Source organism: Schistocerca nitens, chromosome 5, assembly GCF_023898315.1.
Source record: "Schistocerca nitens isolate TAMUIC-IGC-003100 chromosome 5, iqSchNite1.1, whole genome shotgun sequence".
NCBI lineage: Eukaryota > Metazoa > Arthropoda > Insecta > Orthoptera > Acrididae > Schistocerca > Schistocerca nitens.
This window is the reverse complement of record NC_064618.1, coordinates 327,922,002-327,942,377: the sequence shown is the minus strand read 5'-3', so window position 1 is coordinate 327,942,377 and position 20,376 is coordinate 327,922,002. Positions and strand designations below refer to the sequence as shown.

General features: G+C 42.7%; 1 protein-coding gene across 1 annotated transcript in view; it reads left to right on the top strand.

Annotated features, from left to right (window-relative positions):
• The window catches only part of LOC126260430 (resuscitation-promoting factor RpfA-like), a 94,554-nt gene that overhangs the window by 62,268 nt on the left and 11,910 nt on the right, over positions 1–20,376 (top strand). The window contains exon 4 of the mRNA XM_049957758.1: positions 16,299–16,535. Coding sequence (XP_049813715.1) covers positions 16,299–16,535 — 237 coding nt within the window. The remainder of the gene's footprint in view (positions 1–16,298; positions 16,536–20,376) is intronic.

Sequence of the window (20,376 nt, the reverse complement as noted above, 5' to 3'; positions counted from 1 at the left end):
GAAATTCCGCTTTGCACTACGTTACATAAAAATGCATCTACAGTGTACCACAAAATGTGGTGTCTGATCTGCAGGTACAAAGAATTTCGCTTTACAAAATAATTTTCTGTTAGGTGCTTACGCCGTCAAGTGACACCATCGAATAATCACACCTATAGCTTGTATAAGTGTGAAGTGTCCATCATAAAGAGACAGCACTTTATGAGGTTTTATTGGTGAAAAAATGGCGATTAAAAACATAGTTTGGTGACCTCAAAACCCTTTCGATAATCCCAGAGCCCTTGCCATATATTCACTACGTCAAGTAAAACTATATTTACGCCTCTGACCGGGTGTTTTGTGCATATTTTTCGTGCATAAGTAAGGTAACTTTGAACCTCTGTATATCGGTGCCGGCTAATAGGATGGGAAAAGTTTTCAAGGTTCCCGGAAAACGTCATCTTAAGACCATATGAGGTAAAAATTTCGACGATTTGCCATGCTTAGGAATTATAGGAGTGGCTATCCCACAACTGGTATTTTTGGTACCCAAAAATCAACGTTTTTTGGGAGTATATTGATGACGAGTAAAGATTTTCGAAATCTGGAAAATGGCGCTTCTAAATAAATATCTTAAGAACATATTTTTGCGGTTTTCCGCATATTTATGGTAACTTTGAACTCTAGATCTCGATAACGGGTAGTGATACCGAAAACAGTTTCGAAGTTCCCCAAGACCATCGGCATAAGAACATATAGTAAAAATTTTGACGACTTATCGTAAACAGAAGTTATAGAAGTGGCCATCTCCACAATTGGTACGTTTGGTAAACAAAAATGATGGTTTTTCCGGTTTTCCTAGGAACCGGCCATAAGCCATCTAAGGTTCTCTACAGATCACATGAATATGAAGTAACTAAGGGATTTGTGCAATGTACCTGGGGTGGAAGAAGTGCATAATGTTTAAATTTTTACTTTGACTGTAGGATAGCTTCAATATGCCCGTTCTTCTGACCGGTATACAAATGGTCGCTAGGCCAAGGACTATCCAAAACAAACGACTCTTCTCTGTCATCAATAGAATCCGAGATATGACCCTGTGAAAAATCGCATTTTAGCGCATGCAATTTTTGATACTTATTAGAACCATGCATTGTCGTGCACGGACCATTATTTTTCACGAAAAAATTTCTTTTCCGTTATTCACTTGTGTCACATCACTGGTCACTGCCTACTTTACACACAAATACACGCTGCACTGCACGAACACACATACATACACACACAGACACAAACACACACATACATACACACACAGACACAAACACACACACACACACACACACACACACACACACACACACACACACACACACACACACTAAACAAGCAGAATACGGCGCTGCAGTCGGCAACGCCTATGTAAGACAACAAGTATCTGGTGCAGTTGTTAGATCGGTTACTGTTGCTACAATGGTAAGTTATCAAGATTTGAGTGAGTCTGAACGTTGTATTACAGTCGGCGCACAAGCGATGGGACACAGCATCTCCCAGGTAGCCGTGAAATGAGCATTTGACCGTACGACCATTTGACGAGTGTACCGTGAATATCGGGAATCCGCTAAAACACGAAATCTCCGACATCGCTGCGGCCAGAAAAAGATCCTGCAAGAACGGGACTAACGACGACTGAAGAGAAGTGTTCAACGAGACAGAAGTGCAATCCTTCAGCAAATTGCTGCAGATTTCAATTCTGAGCCATCAACAAGTGTAAGCTTACGAAACATTCAACGAAACTTCATCGATTTGGGCTTTCGGAGCCGAAGGCCCATTCGTGTACCCTTGATGACAGCACAACTCAAAGCTTTACGCCTCGCCTGTGCTCGCCAACACCGACATTGGATGTTGATGACTGGAAACATGTTTCCTGGTCGGATGTATCGAGCGTATGGACACGTACGGGTATGGAGGCAACTTCGTGAATCCATGGACCCTGCATGTCAGCAGGGGCTGTGCAAACTGGTGGAGGCTCTGTAGTGGTGTGGGGCGTGTGCAGGTGGAGTGATAAGCGACTTCTGATACGTCTAGATACGACTCTGACAGGTGACACGTACGGAAGCATCCTGTCTGATCATATGCATCCATTCATGTCGATTGTGCATTCCGGTGGACTTGATCAATTCCAGCAGGACACTGCGACACCCCACACGTCCAGAATTGCTACAGAGTCGCTCCAGGAACACTCTTCTGAATCTGAACACTTCCTCTGGCCACCGAACTCCCCAGACATGAACATTATTGAGCATATTTGGGATGCCTTGCAATGCGATGTTCAGAAGAGCTTTCCACCCCCTCATACATTTAAGGATTTATGGACAGTCCTGCAGGGTTCATGTTGTCAGTTCCCTCCAGCACTAATTCAGACATTGGTCGAGTCCATGCCACGTCTTCTTGCGGCACTTCTGCGTGCTCGCGGGGACTTTACACGATATTAGGCAGGTGTACCAGTTTCTTTGGCTCTTCACTGTATATGGATGGCATCAGGAGCGGTTGATACTTTCGCCGTGCTATTGATTTTCTTGTGTTGTCTCCTTGGCCCATCTGAGTCAGCAACTCACCACAGTCAATGCGATGTCGAGCTAATGTTAAAACTGTACTTACAAATCCTGAGAATAGGATTTTACAGTAATAATCATTAAGCTGTGACAGTGTACTGTAGAGTAGCAACTGTTTATTATTAAATGATATTAACTTCTTATCGCTCCCTACTCTGTATTACATAAATTATCCTTGACTTTGTAGTATGAATTATTTAAGAGGTACGCTTTAACTTGTAACGTTGTTACTTTAATTTGTGGTGTATGCGGAACTGATAGACAAGACCATAAAAGTGGGTTAAAAGCTGTGAGCTATGTGGGGAAGTTAACCTAGCATTACTGCGCAACTGTTTCACCAGGTATCCACTCTAGCTTACCAAATTCCCAACCAGACTAACATTAATTATAATCTTTTAATAGTCATACGACAACCGGTGATATATATATATATATATATATATATATATATAGTTGTCGTATATATATATATATATATATATATATATATATATATATATATATATATATATATATATATATAAAAGAGAATTTAAATAAAAAGAAATAAATCAGTTTATGTTTGGAAATTTATTTTAACATTGATCATTGAAATCTCAGCATATTAAACTTGATTCCTAACTAAACTGGTGCCTTATTTAGGATTGTGAAAATGTGAGATTGTAATCTTACGGAACACATCAAATATGGAGCCAAGATTGGGAGACTGCATACAACACTGCATTCATAAAACAACACACAAAGAACGTTGAAACATATGCAACAGAAAATTAACCACTACCAACCGATTCAATTTTCACCCAAAGAAATTACGTTCGTAGCACAATCCTGTCCGTCATGTAATTACCACACACTGGTATACTAAATTCATACTAACTCTCTGTGAAATCTTCCCAAAAAGAATAGCTGAGGGCTACTTTGATGATTACACCACATGCTTCGCGTGGTCAACTTGGTTTACACAAAGCGTATAACTCCACAATAATTTTGATAATTAAAATAAATTAGATCGAAAAGCAATTTACAAAAAGAAAAACCTCGAACTGGTTACTATCGTCTTACTATTAACCTGATGGGTCAAACAATTGTATAAGCACGTGGTACTGGTTTCACAAAGTACACCCCACGTGGGTTGAACATAAAGAAAAGTTGCTATATTGAAAATTATTGTCAAGACGAGACGTTATAATCTCACGCACATTCGCATTTAAGATTGATGAACTTAGTTACAGTTACTGATCAACACGTGGTTCCACTTTACTCACAAAGTAGTGACAAAGCAACTACCGGAATATATTCTGAACTTCACACGAGAATTACACTGCGCTGCAATTTAAGATAACATTAGGTATTTTAGAGCTAAACCTGAAATAAAGGTGATTAAATTTTCAGTTAGGCTGAACTTAAGAAATCCATTGTCCTACGGACTTAGCAGACACGCGTTTAGCCGGAGATCTTACCACTTCAGACGCTCGCCACGGACAGACTGCCTGGTCCCTTCCTGAGGGGTGGCTCACAAATACAAACGGAAGTGGCCAGAGGGGCAGCTTCCTATACCAACATGACAACGGACGGACAGGACCATACTAAGGATAGAAACCTCTTTGCTTTTAGAAAGCGTAGCTACCTGTTCCGACGTTGGTCCTACTGTTCTCTAGCAGACAGCCTTGTCTGCTACCCTCAAGCATGCAACTAGAAATACATTTGCTCATTCATCCTCTCACACAGAAGGGAAGGGGGATGACAGTATCTTATCATATACAGTATATAAAACAAAGCGGATGTAGGTTCCGTATGAGACTGTGTGACATGAATTGCATATAAACTGTGTTTTAAAGTGTAGTAGTGTGACAGATCGTTCTTGTTTATGTGTAAAAGTAACACGTTCCACTACTCAGTCTCCTCCCAGATAGTCAGAAACGCCACAGTAAATTTAGAAGAGGAATTTATGCCGTAAATGACAACAGATTTAAGAAATTAAACATGAAAGGAATCCAACAGAGACCTTTCAAACTAAATTCTTAAATATGCGTATTTAAGCTGCACTTGCTGAATGACCTTGAAGTGACATTTTTCAGTGGCCAAGTTGTAACTTTGTCCTATGTTTCACTTGAAAATCTGAAGTTGACTTCGTTTTCTCCATTTTCTAGCAATTTCCAGACACTGCAATTTTCTGCAGTCTGTTTGGCCATATCAGTGTGCCGAAAATGCATTTCCGCGGAAAAAGTTTAAATGCATCGTTTCCGAGAAAAACTGCTTGGACGGTAAACCATAGAGTAAGTATCTCTGGAGTGAGCATTGCATTCTGCGCATGTTGTCAACATTAAACCAGAATTGTCACGTGTTTTCGGGACTTCGCTGTGCGTGTGTGCTTTCCGCAGAGTTTGAAGTTTATAATATCAAGAGTTTTTGTTGTGTTTTCACCGTTTGTTGATAGTGTAATAGCTATGGTGAATTACTGTTGTTGCTACGGATGTAAAGAAAAATATGTGAAAGGATGGATAGTAACTTTTCATGGGTACATACCATGTAGCTCTAATTATAGTTATCATATTAGTAAGAGACACAGTATATGTTCAAAAATTTCGAGACGCATTATAACTAAGGCTTGATTCTGTAGACCTATTTTTCTACGATTTTATGACTGTATAATAGATACTACGGCTCGTACAAAAGCTTACAAACAATCGCTTCCTCTCGTAAATTTGCTAGTGGAGCAGGAAAGGGAATGGTTAGTTGTTTAAGCAAATACTATCCTCCATGCATTTATCAGTGACTTTTCGATTATGTATATAGATTTGAAAGACGAGAGACACATAAATTCAATAGAGTGGGAGTCTGTAATTGTCTTCGTATAATATGTGTGTCCAAACCTTTTTGTTTGCTATAAAGTTACAGTAGGAGACCATGTTAAGTGTGTCTAGGACATGGAGAATGATTATGAGTGATTGGAATTTGTAGATATTGTATGTTGTGTTGTGTGAAATTTCTGCATTCAGCTTAAATATATTTTCTGCACAAATCAAATAAAAAACACAATAGTGTAGCTAATCAAAGTACACATTCATCTTCTTTGGTGTATTTTACCTTCAATTTGTTTTCTTCACCATTTGATTAAGAAGCGTAAAATATTAGTAAACATGTCCCCAAACTCTTTCATTTGTGCGACTTTCCACTTCCCTCAATGGTGTTATATGGGTTGACTGTTACATGACCAACTTATTTGCTTTACAGTACATTTATTCTCCGATCGCCTTTTTCCCCCCTTATTACTCAGTCTACTATTTATTTAATAAACTGGGAGCAAGTACGTAAAATGCGTTAAATAAACACTTAAAAGTGTCACCAGTAAGAAAAATTGTGCTTTAGGTCGCAAAAACGAGAAAATAAATATGCAGAAGTAGCAGAAAAAAAGGACGAATTAGCAGGGATATAATCGCTAAGGTGTGGCAAATTCGGTGTTTTTCGGACACTTGCAAAAGTACTAGCGTACTGTCAAGTCGTTTTGCAAGACTATCACTGCAAAAATGTACGTCAGGCTCTTTAATACTATAAAGTGCCGTATCATACCGAAAACTACCAAAAATCGAGTGTATCTGAACAGTGACAGCTATCGCAAAGAAGCAGAATGCAGTATCACTTACCCTTAGAAGTTACGTAGCTGGTTTATTCCCGGTATCAAATGGATACTGTTAAAATGTCTGCGCAACATATACAGGGTGAAAAGTATTTAAACCGACAAACTCTTGGAGGTTGTAGGGGACATCAAAACAAATATTTTTCCCTAATGTCATTTTTTCCTATGAGAAGTATTTAAACCAGTAGAGGAAGATTTCTCTGGCGGCAAATCAATTAAACCAACAAACACTTTTCCATTTTTTATGACCAAGAGACAACAGATTAACACAACCCAGTTTCAATTACAGTAGATTTTAAAAATGCCTCCAATGACACAGTAACAAAGGTTACACCGTCGGATCATGTTCTGTCTGACACGGGCAAAAACCCTAGGAGTATCCTGAATTGTTCCTGCTGCTGCTACTATCTGAACAACCAGATCCTCTTCTTGTAACCTCCTCCTCACTTATCGACCTTAATGACAGTGAAAAATTAAACCGCGTGTACTTAATGGAAATTTGGGAAAAGCAATCGTCACCAAAGTTAATCTGTCGGTAAAGAGGGAGGAAAGGGTTACATCTAAATGAAAGGAAAAATGCAAATTAAACTGGTGGAAATTAATTTTGAAAAGGGGTAAAGTTAATAAAGAAAGTAAATGTGCGGCCGTTGCGTTAACAATTAACTAGTGGTAATTAGATATTTGAGGTTTGGGGGAAATTACGGTCGCCAGTCCTATGGACAATTACTATAGTAACTGAAAAAGAAAAGTTATTATACATATAATTAGCACTAGAAGCGTGGCAACTGAAGGTTGACACGTGTAGTGTGAAAACTGAAAGTTTGTCAGAAGTAATAAATTTCTCTACACTCTGACTTAATTTAGCAAAAGAATTAATAAAACCGGAAAATTGAAAGTTAATTTAGTGACTGAAATTAATAGTGAGCTTTGTTTCGGAAGCACATCGAAATTCAGTAAAATACGGTTAGTCTTGGGCTACCTCAACAATCATTTCAAAAGCTACTTGAATCTACGCAATTTAGAAATAAGAGATTTAACTTTGAACATGAATTAAATGATTCTGAACAATTAACAATAGTAAAATTTAGTATGTACCAAGCTGAGCTGCAGTCACAGGTAAGCTAAAATACGGTAACAAAACTCGCACTCTTAATTTGTGCTTGTGTAATCTAAATATTGTAGCCAGCTATGAATACCTTAACTGAACTTTGAAATTAAAGCAGTGAAATCGAATGATATCACTTTAATGCTGGCGTTTGAATTTTAACGACACTCGGGTTCATTCCGGAAAAGGAAGGGACCCTGCTTGGTAATGCAATTGGGACAATGAGCAACAAAGGTTCATGCTACGTTGCTGTAATTTAGTGAGAAAAATTTAACAGTTTGAAAAGCTGAGGTCTGCCATACAGTTCTAAAACTTTACGTGCTACCAGTCTTCCTTGTTGGTTGATTGAAGGTTTGAAGTCGTCGATCGAGGAGGTGGCGACAGTCACTCATTGTCGGCCGTCGCTGTTGCAGAAGCTGGATGTTGGCGCGCCTTCTTCTCGACACGGTCTCAAGCCGAAACGGGCTCTTGATGTGCGCCAGCTAATGCTTCCCGTCCGCGACACCGTGTCGACATAGCAAGTCGAGCGCAATTACATGCTGCCAAACCCCGAAAGCGCGGCAGCTCGCGGGAGCGTCACTCAGCACACCTGCTCGACCGCCCTCATCCAGCCAGACTCTGTCTGCTCTGCCCGCGCTCCACGCCGGCCGCGGTGGTCTCGCGGTTCTAGGCGCGCAGTCCGGAACCGTGCGACTGCTACGGTCGCAGGTTCGAATCCTGCCTCGGGCTTGGCTGTGTGTGATGTCCTTGGGTTAGTTATGTTTAAGTTGTTCTATGTTCTAGGGGACTGATGACCACAGCAGTTGAGTCCCATAGCGCTCAGAGCCATTTTTGAACCGCGCTCCACGTGGCAGAGTTAACACTACCAAAGATCCTAAACACTTTGGTTCTCCACACGACCTATCGATGTATTCGTTCCATAGCATAGTTTTCCCTAGGCAAGACCCAGCGTAAAAATACAAATAGTATTTACGAAACAAACCAATTATACACCGACATAAATGCATAAATATACACTCCTGGAAATGGAAAAAAGAACACATTGACACCGGTGTGTCAGACCCACCATACTTGCTCCGGACACTGCGAGAGGGCTGTACAAGCAATGATCACACGCACGGCACAGCGGACACACCAGGAACCGCGGTGTTGGCCGTCGAATGGCGCTAGCTGCGCAGCATTTGTGCACCGCCGCCGTCAGTGTCAGCCAGTTTGCCGTGGCATACGGAGCTCCATCGCAGTCTTTAACACTGGTAGCATGCCGCGACAGCGTGGACGTGAACCGTATGTGCAGTTGACGGACTTTGAGCGAGGGCGTATAGTGGGCATGCGGGAGGCCGGGTGGACGTACCGCCGAATTGCTCAACACGTGGGGCGTGAGGTCTCCACAGTACATCGATGTTGTCGCCAGTGGTCGGCGGAAGGTGCACGTGCCCGTCGACCTGGGACCGGACCGCAGCGACGCACGGATGCACGCCAAGACCGTAGGATCCTACGCAGTGCCGTAGGGGACCGCACCGCCACTTCCCAGCAAATTAGGGACAGTGTTGCTCCTGGGGTATCGGCGAGGACCATTCGCAACCGTCTCCATGAAGCTGGGCTACGGTCCCGCACACCGTTAGGCCGTCTTCCGCTCACGCCCCAACATCGTGCAGCCCGCCTCCAGTGGTGTCGCGACAGGCGTGAATGGAGGGATGAATGGAGACGTGTCGTCTTCAGCGATGAGAGTCGCTTCTGCCTTGGTGCCAATGATGGTCGTATGCGTGTTTGGCGCCGTGCAGGTGAGCGCCACAATCAGGACTGCATACGACCGAGGCACACAGGGCCAACACCCGTCATCATGGTGTGGGGAGCGATCTCCTACACTGGCCGTACACCACTGGTGATCGTCGAGGGGACACTGAATAGTGCACGGTACATCCAAACCGTCATCGAACCCATCGTTCTACCATTCCTAGACCGGCAAGGGAACTTGCTGTTCCAACAGGACAATGCACGTCCGCATGTATCCCGTGCCACCCAACGTGCTCTAGGAGGTGTAATTCAACTACCCTGGCCAGCAAGATCGGATCTGTCCCCCATTGAGCATGTTTGGGACTGGATGAAGCGTCGTCTCACGCGGTCTGCACGTCCAGCACGAACGCTGGTCCAACTGAGGCGCCAGGTGGAAATGGCATGGCAAGCCGTTCCACAGGACTACATCCAGCATCTCTACGATCGTCTCCATGGGAGAATAGCAGCCTGCATTGCTGCGAAAGGTGGATATACACTGTAGTAGTGCCGACATTGTGCCTGCTCTGTTGCCTGTGTCTATGTGCCTGTGGTTCTGTCAGTGTGATCATGTGATGTATTTGACCCCAGGAATGTGTCGATAAAGTTTTCCCTTCCTGGGACAATGAATTCACGGTGTTCTTATTTCAATTTCCAGGAGTGTATGTATATATACAAATAGTAAAACAATTAATATATATAAAGACACAGAAATGTCATATCTTCAGGTAACAAAATAAGGAAAAATCTATAGTACAATACATGGAAATAGAAGGATATGAATTTCCTGCGTTGCATTCTAATACAACAGGAGTTGCGTAAACAAGGTTTCGCATCTGTCCCCACACGAAAAAGTCCAGAGGAGACATATCTGGGGATCGAGCAGGCCATAGTACAGGACCACCTCTGGCAATCCACGGTTCTGGGAACCGTCGGTCCAGGAATCGAAGCACACGACGGCTGAAATGTGCCGGCGCCCCGTCATGTTGGAACCACATGCGTTGTCTTGTAGGGAGCGGGACGTCTTCCAGAAATTCTGGCAGTGCTCTGGCGAGAAAATTGTAATAGTGCCTGCCATTCAATGGCCTAGGTAGCAGATATGGCCCAATTAAACAGTCCCCAACAACACCGACCCACACATTACCGAAGAACGCCACTTGATGAGCGCTAGTAACTGTGGCATGTGGGTTATCCCCATTCCAAACATGCGAATTGTGAATGTTGAAGACTCCATCACGCCCGAACGTTGCTTCATCGGTAAACAACACAGAGGATGGAAATGTAGGATACATTTCACACTGTTCCAGGTACCACTGCGAAAACTGTGCTCTGGGTGGATAATCAGCTGATTCCAGGTTGTGGGCACGCTGTAAGTGAAATAGACGTAACAATTGCTCTCAAAGGACTGTTATCACATTCGTCTGATTTGTCCCCATGTTAGTGCAATTGCACGAGTGCTGATTGATGGATCCCGCTCCACATGCTGCAAGACAGCTTCCTCAAATTGCAACGTTCTTACCGTGCGACGGCGTCCTGTCCAGGTAATCTGCTAAATGACCCGGTCTCACAAAGACACAGCAGCAAAGGTCGTATGATGCGGGATACGGCGATTAGGATATTGTTGTTGATAAATCCGCTGTGCAGCTCGTCCGTTGTGGTGCGCTACGTAGTACGCACCAACCATATCAGTGTACTCACTCCAGGTGTATCGCTCCATTAGCAAACAGAGACAATGCGGTAATACGACCTCTGCGTGCGCCGACCGGGACTCGAACCCGGGATCTCCTGCTTACGTGGCAGACGCTCTATCCTGCTGAGCCACCGAGGACACAAGGGATAGTGCGACTGCAGGGACTCATCTCTGGCACGCCTCCCGTGAGATCCACATTCCCAACTTATTGTCCCATACTATGTTCATAGTGTCCCTCCCCGGTATGGCCTCCACCGGTTTAAATAATCTACATCTACATCTTCATCTACATCTACATGATTACTCTGCAATTCACATTTAAGTGCTTGGCAGAGGGTTCATCAAACCACAATCATACTATCTCTCTACCATTCCACTCCCGAACAGCGCGCGGGAAAAACGAACACCTAAACCTTTCTGTTCGAGCTCTGATTTCTCTTATTTTATTTTGATGATCATTCCTACCTATGTAGGTTGGGCTCAACAAAATATTTTCACATTCGGAAGAGAAAGTTGGTGACTGAAATTTCGTAAATAGATCTCGCCGCGACGAAAAACGTCTTTGCTTTGATGACTTCCATCCCAACTCGCGTATCATGCCACACTCGCTCCCTATTACGTGATAATACAAAACGAGCTGCCCTTTTTTGCACCCTTTCATGTCCTCCGTCAATCCCACCTGGTAAGGATCCCACACCGCACAGCAATATTCTAACAGAGGACGAACGAGTGTAGTGTAAGCTGTCTCTTTAGTGGACTTTTTGCATCTTCTAAGTGTCCTGCCAATGAAACGCAACCTTTGGCTCGCCTTCCCCACATATTATCTATGTGGTCTTTCCAACTGAAGTTGTTCGTAATTTTTACACTCAGGTACATAGTTGAATTGACAGCCTTGAGAATTGTACTATTTATCGAGTAATCGAATTCCAACGGATTTCTTTTGGAACTCACTTGGATCACCTCACACTTTTCGTTATTTAGCGTCAACTGCCACACCATACAGCAATCTTTTCTAAATCGCTTTGCAACTGATACTGGTCTTCGGATGACCTTACTAGACGGTAAATTACAGCATCATCTGCGAAAAACCTAAGAGAACTGCTCAGATTGTCGCCCAGGTCATTTATATACACTCCTGGAAATGGAAAAAAGAACACATTGACACCGGTGTGTCAGACCCACCATACTTGCTCCGGACACTGCGAGAGGGCTGTACAAGCAATGATCACACGCACGGCACAGCGGACACACCAGGACCCGCGGTGTTGGCCGTCGAATGGCGCTAGCTGCGCAGCATTTGTGCACCGCCGCCGTCAGTGTCAGCCAGTTTGCCGTGGCATACGGAGCTCCATCGCAGTCTTTAACACTGGTAGCATGCCGCGACAGCGTGGACGTGAACCGTATGTGCAGTTGACGGACTTTGAGCGAGGGCGTATAGTGGGCATGCGGGAGGCCGGGTGGACGTACCGCCGAATTGCTCAACACATGGGGCGTGAGGTCTCCACAGTACATCGATGTTGTCGCCAGTGGTCGGCGGAAGGTGCACGTTCCCGTCGACCTGGGACCGGACCGCAGCGACGCACGGATGCACGCCAAGACCGTAGGATCCTACGCAGTGCCGTAGGGGACCGCACCGCCACTTCCCGGCAAATTAGGGACACTGTTGCTCCTGGGGTATCGGCGAGGACCATTCGCAACCGTCTCCATGAAGCTGGGCTACGGTCCCGCACACCGTTAGGCCGTCTTCCGCTCACGCCCCAACATCGTGCAGCCCGCCTCCAGTGGTGTCGCGACAGGCGTGAATGGAGGGACGAATGGAGACGTGTCGTCTTCAGCGATGAGAGTCGCTTCTGCCTTGGTGCCAATGATGGTCGTATGCGTGTTTGGCGCCGTGCAGGTGAGCGCCACAATCAGGACTGCATACGACCGAGGCACACAGGGCCAACACCCGGCATCATGGTGTGGGGAGCGATCTCCTACACTGGCCGTACACCACTGGTGATCGTCGAAGGGACACTGAATAGTGCACGGTACATCCAAACCGTCATCGAACCCATCGTTCTACCATTCCTAGACCGGCAAGGGAACTTGCTGTTCCAACAGGACAATGCACGTCCGTATGTATCCCGTGCCACCCAACGTGCTCTAGAAGGTGTAAGTCAACTACCCTGGCCAGCAAGATCTCCGGATCTGTCCCCCATTGAGCATGTTTGGGACTGGATGAAGCGTCGTCTCACGCGGTCTGCACGTCCAGCACGAACGCTGGTCCAACTGAGGCGCCAGGTGGAAATGGCATGGCAAGCCGTTCCACAGGACTACATCCAGCATCTCTACGATCGTCTCCATGGGAGAATAGCAGCCTGCATTGCTGCGAAAGGTGGATATACACTGTACTAGTGCCGACATTGTGCATGCTCTGTTGCCTGTGTCTATGTGCCTGTGGTTCTGTCAGTGTGCTCATGTGATGTATCTGACCCCAGGAATGTGTCAATAAAGTTTCCCCTTCCTGGGACAATGAATTCACGGTGTTCTTATTTCAATTTCCAGGAGTGTAGATCAGGAACAGCAGAGGTCCCAGGACGCTTCCCTGTGGAACACCTGATATCACTTCAGTTTTACTCGATGATTTGCCGTCTATTACTACGAACTGCGACCTTCCTGACAGGAAATCACGAATCCAGTCGCACAACTGAGACGATATCCCATAGGCCCGCAGCTTGATTAGAAGTCGCTTGTGAGGAACGGTGTCAAAAGCCTTCCGGAAACCTAGAAATACGCCATTACTTCGTGCGAACGAAGAGCTAGCTGCGTTGAACAAGAACGATGTTTTCTGAAACCATGCTGATTACGTATCAATAGAGCGTTCCCTTCGAGGTGATTCATAATGTTTGAATACAGTATATGCTCCAAAACCCTACTGCAAACCGACGTCAATGATATAGGTCCGTAGTTTGATGGATTACACCTACTATCCTTCTTAAACACTGGTGCGACCTGCGCAATTTTCCAATCTGTAGGTACAGATCCATCGGTGAGCGAGCGGTTGTATATGATTGCTAAGTAGGGAGCTATTATATCAGCGTAATCTGAAAGGAACCTAATCGGTATACAATCTGGACCTGAAGACTTGCCCGTATCAAGCGATTTGAGTTGCTTTGCAACCCCTAAGGTATCTACTTCTAAGAAACTCATGCTAGCAGCTGTTCGTGTTTCAAATTCTGGAATATTCCATTCGTCTTCCCTGGTGAAGGAATTTCGGGAAAGTGCGTTCAATAACTCCGCTTTAGCGGCACAGTCGTCGGTAACAGTACCGTCGGCACTGCGCAGTGAAGGTATTGACTGCGTCTTGCCGCTTGCGTACTTTACATACGACCAGAATTTCTTCGGATTTTCTACCAAATTTCGAGACAATGGTTCGTTGTGTGAATCCTAATAGGAAAAAATGACATTAGGGGAAAATATTTGTTTTGATGTCCCCTACATCCTCCCAGAGTTTGTCGGTTTAAATACTTATCACCCTGTATAAATAATGCACGACACATACGAAAAGAATCCGACTGTACTAGGGATGTAGTGACATTCTAAATATACAGGGCGCTATACGGACAAACACACGTCGTCCCGAGAACACGAGATCAGGCCGGCAGTGTATGATGACAACACAAAACGTATTCTGCGCATGTGAATGCTCAACCCAGAGATATTTACTCTATGCGGTTAGAGAGCCTGTATAGGGAGAGGGTGGCCAACCGAACGATACGGCGGCCATTTTTCTGCCAAACTTCGGGCGGGACTTTTGAATGGTCAGTAGTAGAGTAATGGAGTACAAACTCACCGAATCAAAAGCACAAGACAATATGGCGAAATCATTCGTTATAAGAATAATGTGTTATAATAATTTCCACACAGCCAATTTACAGGTCTGTTTTCAAATTTAACTACGTATATTGCAAGTTGTTTTATACGTATTAAAAAGCAAAAACGACTTACTTCGCATAGATAAGAGTACTTGGTTGGTTTCCACAAGGCTCCTGTTTGATTTATGTCAGCCCTGTTGACTGCGACTGCCCACTGCTTTCGTCCTTCTTGGAAATGCTAACATGCGAAATCCACCTTCCCCTCTATTGGAACAACCAAATGCAGCACAACCTGGCATCGTTTACGAACGTCTGCAGAACGAATTACAGATGTAAGATCAATATTGTACAATTACTAACGTGTTTACTTCAAACTTATAGGCCTACCGACTTCATCTCAAAACGCTTCATTATTTCAACTCGTACTTAAGATCGCAAACGATAATTACGTACTAAATCGAACGGGCATGCACAACGCATAACAAGTCTCTAAATAATTCAAATACCTTTTAATCGTTTCCAAAAGTCCTCTGAACTTCAATTCAACTCAAAAGCACGGCGAACATAGGAAGTGCTAGGGACGTTTGGCGCCATTTTTCGGCCAAAGCTAATCAACCAATCACGGGCAACTTCACCTATGGCCACTCTCTCTGTATACAGGCTCTCTAGCTCCACGTCTCGACGCGTGAACCCTGGCCGTCGCATAACAAGTCTCTCAATAATCCAAATACCTTTTAATCGTTTCCAAAAGTCCTCTGAACTTCAATTCAACTCAAAAGCACGGCGAACATAGGAAGCGCGAGAGACGTTTGGCGCCATTTTTCTGCCAAAGCTAATCAACCAATCACGGGCAACTTCACCTATGGCCACTCTCTCTGTATACAGGCTCTTTAGCTCCACCTCTCGACGCGTGACCCCTGGCTGTCGCATAACAAGTCTGCCAATAATCCAAATACCTTTTAATCGTTTCGAAAAGTCCTCTGAACTTCAATTCAACTCAAAAGCACGGCGAACATAGGAAGCACGAGAGACGTTTGGCGCCATTTTTGTGCCAAAGCTAATCAACCAATCACGGGCAACTTCACATATGGCCACTCTCTCTGTATACAGGCTCTCTAGCTCCACGTCTCGACGCGTGACCCCTGGCTGTCGCATAACAAGTCTGCCAATAATCCAAATACCTTTTAATCGTTTCGAAGAGTCCTCTGAACTTCAATTCAACTCAAAAGCACGGCGAACATAGGAAGCACGAGAGACGTTTGGCGCCATTTTTGTGCCAAAGCTAATCAACCAATCACGGGCAACTTCACATATGGCCACTCTCTCTGTATACAGGCTCTCTAGCTCCACGTCTCGATGCGTGACCCCTGGCTGTCGCATAACAAGTCTGCCAATAATCCAAATACCTTTTAATCGTTTCGAAAAGTCCTCTGAACTTCAATTCAACTCAAAAGCACGGCGAACATAGGAAGCACGAGAGACGTTTGGCGCCATTTTTCTGCCAAAGCTAATCAACCAATCACGGGCAACTTCACCTATGGCCACTCTCTCTGTATACAGGCTCTCTATATGCGGTAGACCTGCGGCGCCCTCTGTTGAAGCTCAAAGGCGCGCCAGCTGTAGCGCACGCGTTTTGTGGTTGCAGGCGTGGTGCTCGGCGTTCGTGGGCGGCGAGGCGCTGCTCGGCGCGGCGGCGGCCTACCTGGTGACGTGCGTGTGCGCGCACGCGCTGCTCGGCCCGGCCGCGGACAACAGCGTGGGCGCGCTGCCCGCCGCCGCCGCCTGGCTGCTGGCCGCGTCGCTGGCGGCGCCGCTAGCATGGCAGGCGAAGGCCGTCGCCCCCAGGCCTGGGCTGCTCGCCTGCTCCCTGCAGCCGCCCCAGGTACTAAGCCACTGTCTGTCTATCTGTCCGTCTGGCTGACACCTCTGTACACACGGAGGCCGCTTCTAAATGCCATTCGTCTGCACCAACGCTGAACTAAACTACTGAACAGAACTTAAAAATAACAGGAACAACAGTAAGGTAATACAAAATTAATACAACTAAACAGATAAGAATCAGAAAAATAATAGAAAAAATAAACAGAAACTGAAAAAAAATACATTTCCTTATTTCCAAATACTAGTTTCATTTCATAATAATTATTTCCTCGGGCTATAAATTTTCTTTACATTGAAAGCCAGGCAGCAGTTAGAGTTGACAGTAAATTGAGTTCATGGTTCAGAGTAGTTTCAGGAGTAAAAAAACGCTGCAACCTGTCTCAACTGTTGTTAATATTATTTACGCATCATATGTTGAAAACAATAGACTGGCTGGGTGAAATTAAGATATGTGAACACAAGCAGTCCTGCGTATGCTGATGACTTAGATGCGATGGCAGATTCGATTGAAACTTTGCAAAGTAATATTTCAGAGCTAGATCAGAAATGTAAGGACTATGGTATGAAGATTAGCATCTCCAAAACGAAAGTAATGGCAGTGGGAAAGAAATATAAACGGATTGAGTGCCAAATAGGAGGAACAAAGTTAGAACAGGTGGACGGTTTCACGTACTTAGGATGCATATTCTCACAGGATGGCAACATAGTGAAAGAACTGGAAGCGAGGTGTAGCAAAGCTAATGCAGTGAGCGCTCAGCTACGATCTACTCTCCTCCGCAAGAAGGAAGTCAGTACCAAGTTATCTGTGCACCGTTCAATCTTTCGACCAACTTTGTTGTATGGGAGCGAAAGCTGGGTGGATTCAGGTTACCTTATCAACAAGGTTGAGGTTACGGATATGAAAGTAGCTAGGATGATTGCAGGTACTAGTAGATGGGAACAATGGCAGGAGGGTGTCCACAATGAGGAAATCAAAGAAAAACTGGGAATGAACTCTATAGATGTAACAGTCAGGGCGAACAGGCTTAGATGCTGGGGTCATGTTACACGCATGGGAGAAGCAAGGTTACCCAAGAGACTCATGGGTTCAGCAGTAGAGGGCAGGAGGAGTCGGGACAGACCAAGGAGAAGGTACCTGGATTCGGTTAAGAATGATTTTGAAGTAATAGTTTTAACATCAGAAGAGGCACCAATGTTAGCACTGAATAGGGGATCATGGAGGAATTTTATAAGGGGGCTATGCTCCAGACTGAACGCTGAAAGGCATAATCAGTCTTAAATGATGATGATGATGAAATCCAAAATTAAATAAGATGCTAAACAGATAAAAAACAGAAAAATCATAGAATACTAATTAGAAATAACTAGGAAAATAAATGGGAAATAATTAAAAAAATAAATAGAATTTTTTATAAAATATATTCTTGTAACTTCCAAATACTATTTCAGCTCATAATGATTATTTCCTCACTGATATCTGTATTACTGTAACTTTAGTACACCTAACAAGCCCTGTAAGTTTTCTTTAAATTTACACCCAGTACTGGATAAAGACACTAAACAGAAATTTCAAAAATAGAAAATTAAAAGATAAAGAAAGAAACAAAAAGAAAATAAGAAGTAATGAGGAGATATACAAAAATATAGAGAAAATATCTGAAGTAATGGCCAAACGAAGATTAACCTTTGTTGGACATCTCTACGGAATGGATGGAAATAGACTAACAAAACAAATACTCCTATATTTCTGGAAGATGAAATCGACAATAGCATGGATTACAGAAGTAAGAAAAGATCTTGAAAGAAACAACACCAAAGAATCAGAAATAGCAGAAAGAAACCATTTTAAAAACAAAATACTAAATTTGGAAGGCTTTCAAAGCAGAAGAAATAAAAAATCGGGAACAACATGTATAAGAAGAAAGGAAGAGACTTCATGGGGAGAAAATGAGGGAATACTGGAAAAATAGGAAACAACAACAAAGGAAGAAGAGGAACTGAAGTTGTTAAGGTGATCCTAGTTGGTCAATACCATTGTAAAAAGAAATAGAAGTTTAAAAGAGATTAATTCTCCAAATTTTAAATACTAGTTTCAGTTCATAATAATAATAATTTCCTCACTAATGTCTGTAGTATTGTAAGGTTAGTATATTTAACTAACTCCATAAGTTTTCTTTAAATTAAAATCCAATGCTGAATCAAGACTCTGACTATAACTTCAACAACAACAAAAATGAAAAGGACACTAAATAGAAATAAATAGAAATTAAAAAATTCAATAAAAGTTAATGTTGTCCATTTCCATATAATTTCAGTTTAGAATAATAATTTTTTCATTCATACCATACTGATTCTTTAAACTGAAAGGCAACTCTGAATTCTAATTCTAAATGTAACTTTATGTTGCTGTTGATCATTTCCATATGATTTTTAATTTAGAATCCTTATTTTCTCTCTGATATCACTATTAATTCAATCTAAGCTCTATAAATTTTGTTCACATCAAACTCCGCTACTGAACTCAGATAATAAATACATTTTTAAAACATGTATACATCACTGATTTTCCAATACTATTTTCAGTTCATAATAATTATTTCTTCCCTGATATTTCCATCAGTTTGGCATACATAATCAGGACTACCAATTCCCTTCAAACTGAAATCAAATATTGAACTAAGATAATAAATAGAACATTAGAAAAATTTAAATTTAGGACTTCTTCCAAATACAATTTCAATTTAGAGGAACTGTGTTCTCCCTAGTATTATGATTTAATTAAATATGATTTAATTAAACACCTCTTTAAATCTTCTCTACATAACAGCCAATATCAAACTAAGATACTAAACAGAACTTTTAAAATTTGCTCCTGTTGTTTTTCCAAAAATTATTTTCTGGTTAAAATAAGCACTTCCCACTGATATTTTATCAATATAGTGTTAATGTTATTAACTAATTCTATAAATTTTCTTAAAATTCAAAGCAAATATTGAAATAGTATAGTAAACAGAGCTAAAAAAATTAAATATTGTTAATTTCCAAATACTAATTTCAATTTAGAGCAAATGTTTTCTTCCTGTTATTTGCATTAGTATAGTGTAATTAACCAGCTCTACAAAATTTCTTTTCATTAAAGGCCAATACTGAACTAAGATATTAAATATGTATATAAAAAGTTCATGTTTATCAATTTCAAATAATATTTTCTATTTAAAATAAATAGTTTCTCCCAAAATCTATGTTAACACAGGGTTGTATTCTAACATCAGCTCTCGGGAATATTTGATTTGATATCATCAACTGTTGCTCAGTATCCAGAACACTCATGTTATTGTCATTAATTGTGATATTTTGTTGGTTGTTTCATACACTGTCTGTGTGACATTCTTAACAGAAGTATTCTGGTATCAGTTTTAATACAATTTCCTTCTTCTGTGGGATAGGAGTGACATAACAAGTGCATATCTGTGTAAGTGTATTTACTTTGGCCTGTGTGGTTTCAAGTGTTTAGTGGTTTCGTTGAGAACAGATAAATGTCAGAAGTCCTTTCATTTGAATTTCTCTACTTGGTAGAATGGCACTGAGGAAATATCTTTCTTTACTCTCTTTCTCTCTCTCTCTGGGATACCTAGTGCTCATATAGTTTACATTTGTCAGCCTGTAACTGTGGCTCTTATGTAGCTTTTGTATTTTAGTAAGATAATGTACATAGTTAATGGGTGGTTAATATTGTGTCGGCTACTGTGGGAGTCAGCATGGACACAAACAAGTAAGGAGAGAAGTTGCAATGGCCAGTAGCAGGAATCCAAAATGATCTGTATATATCACATTCTGACTAA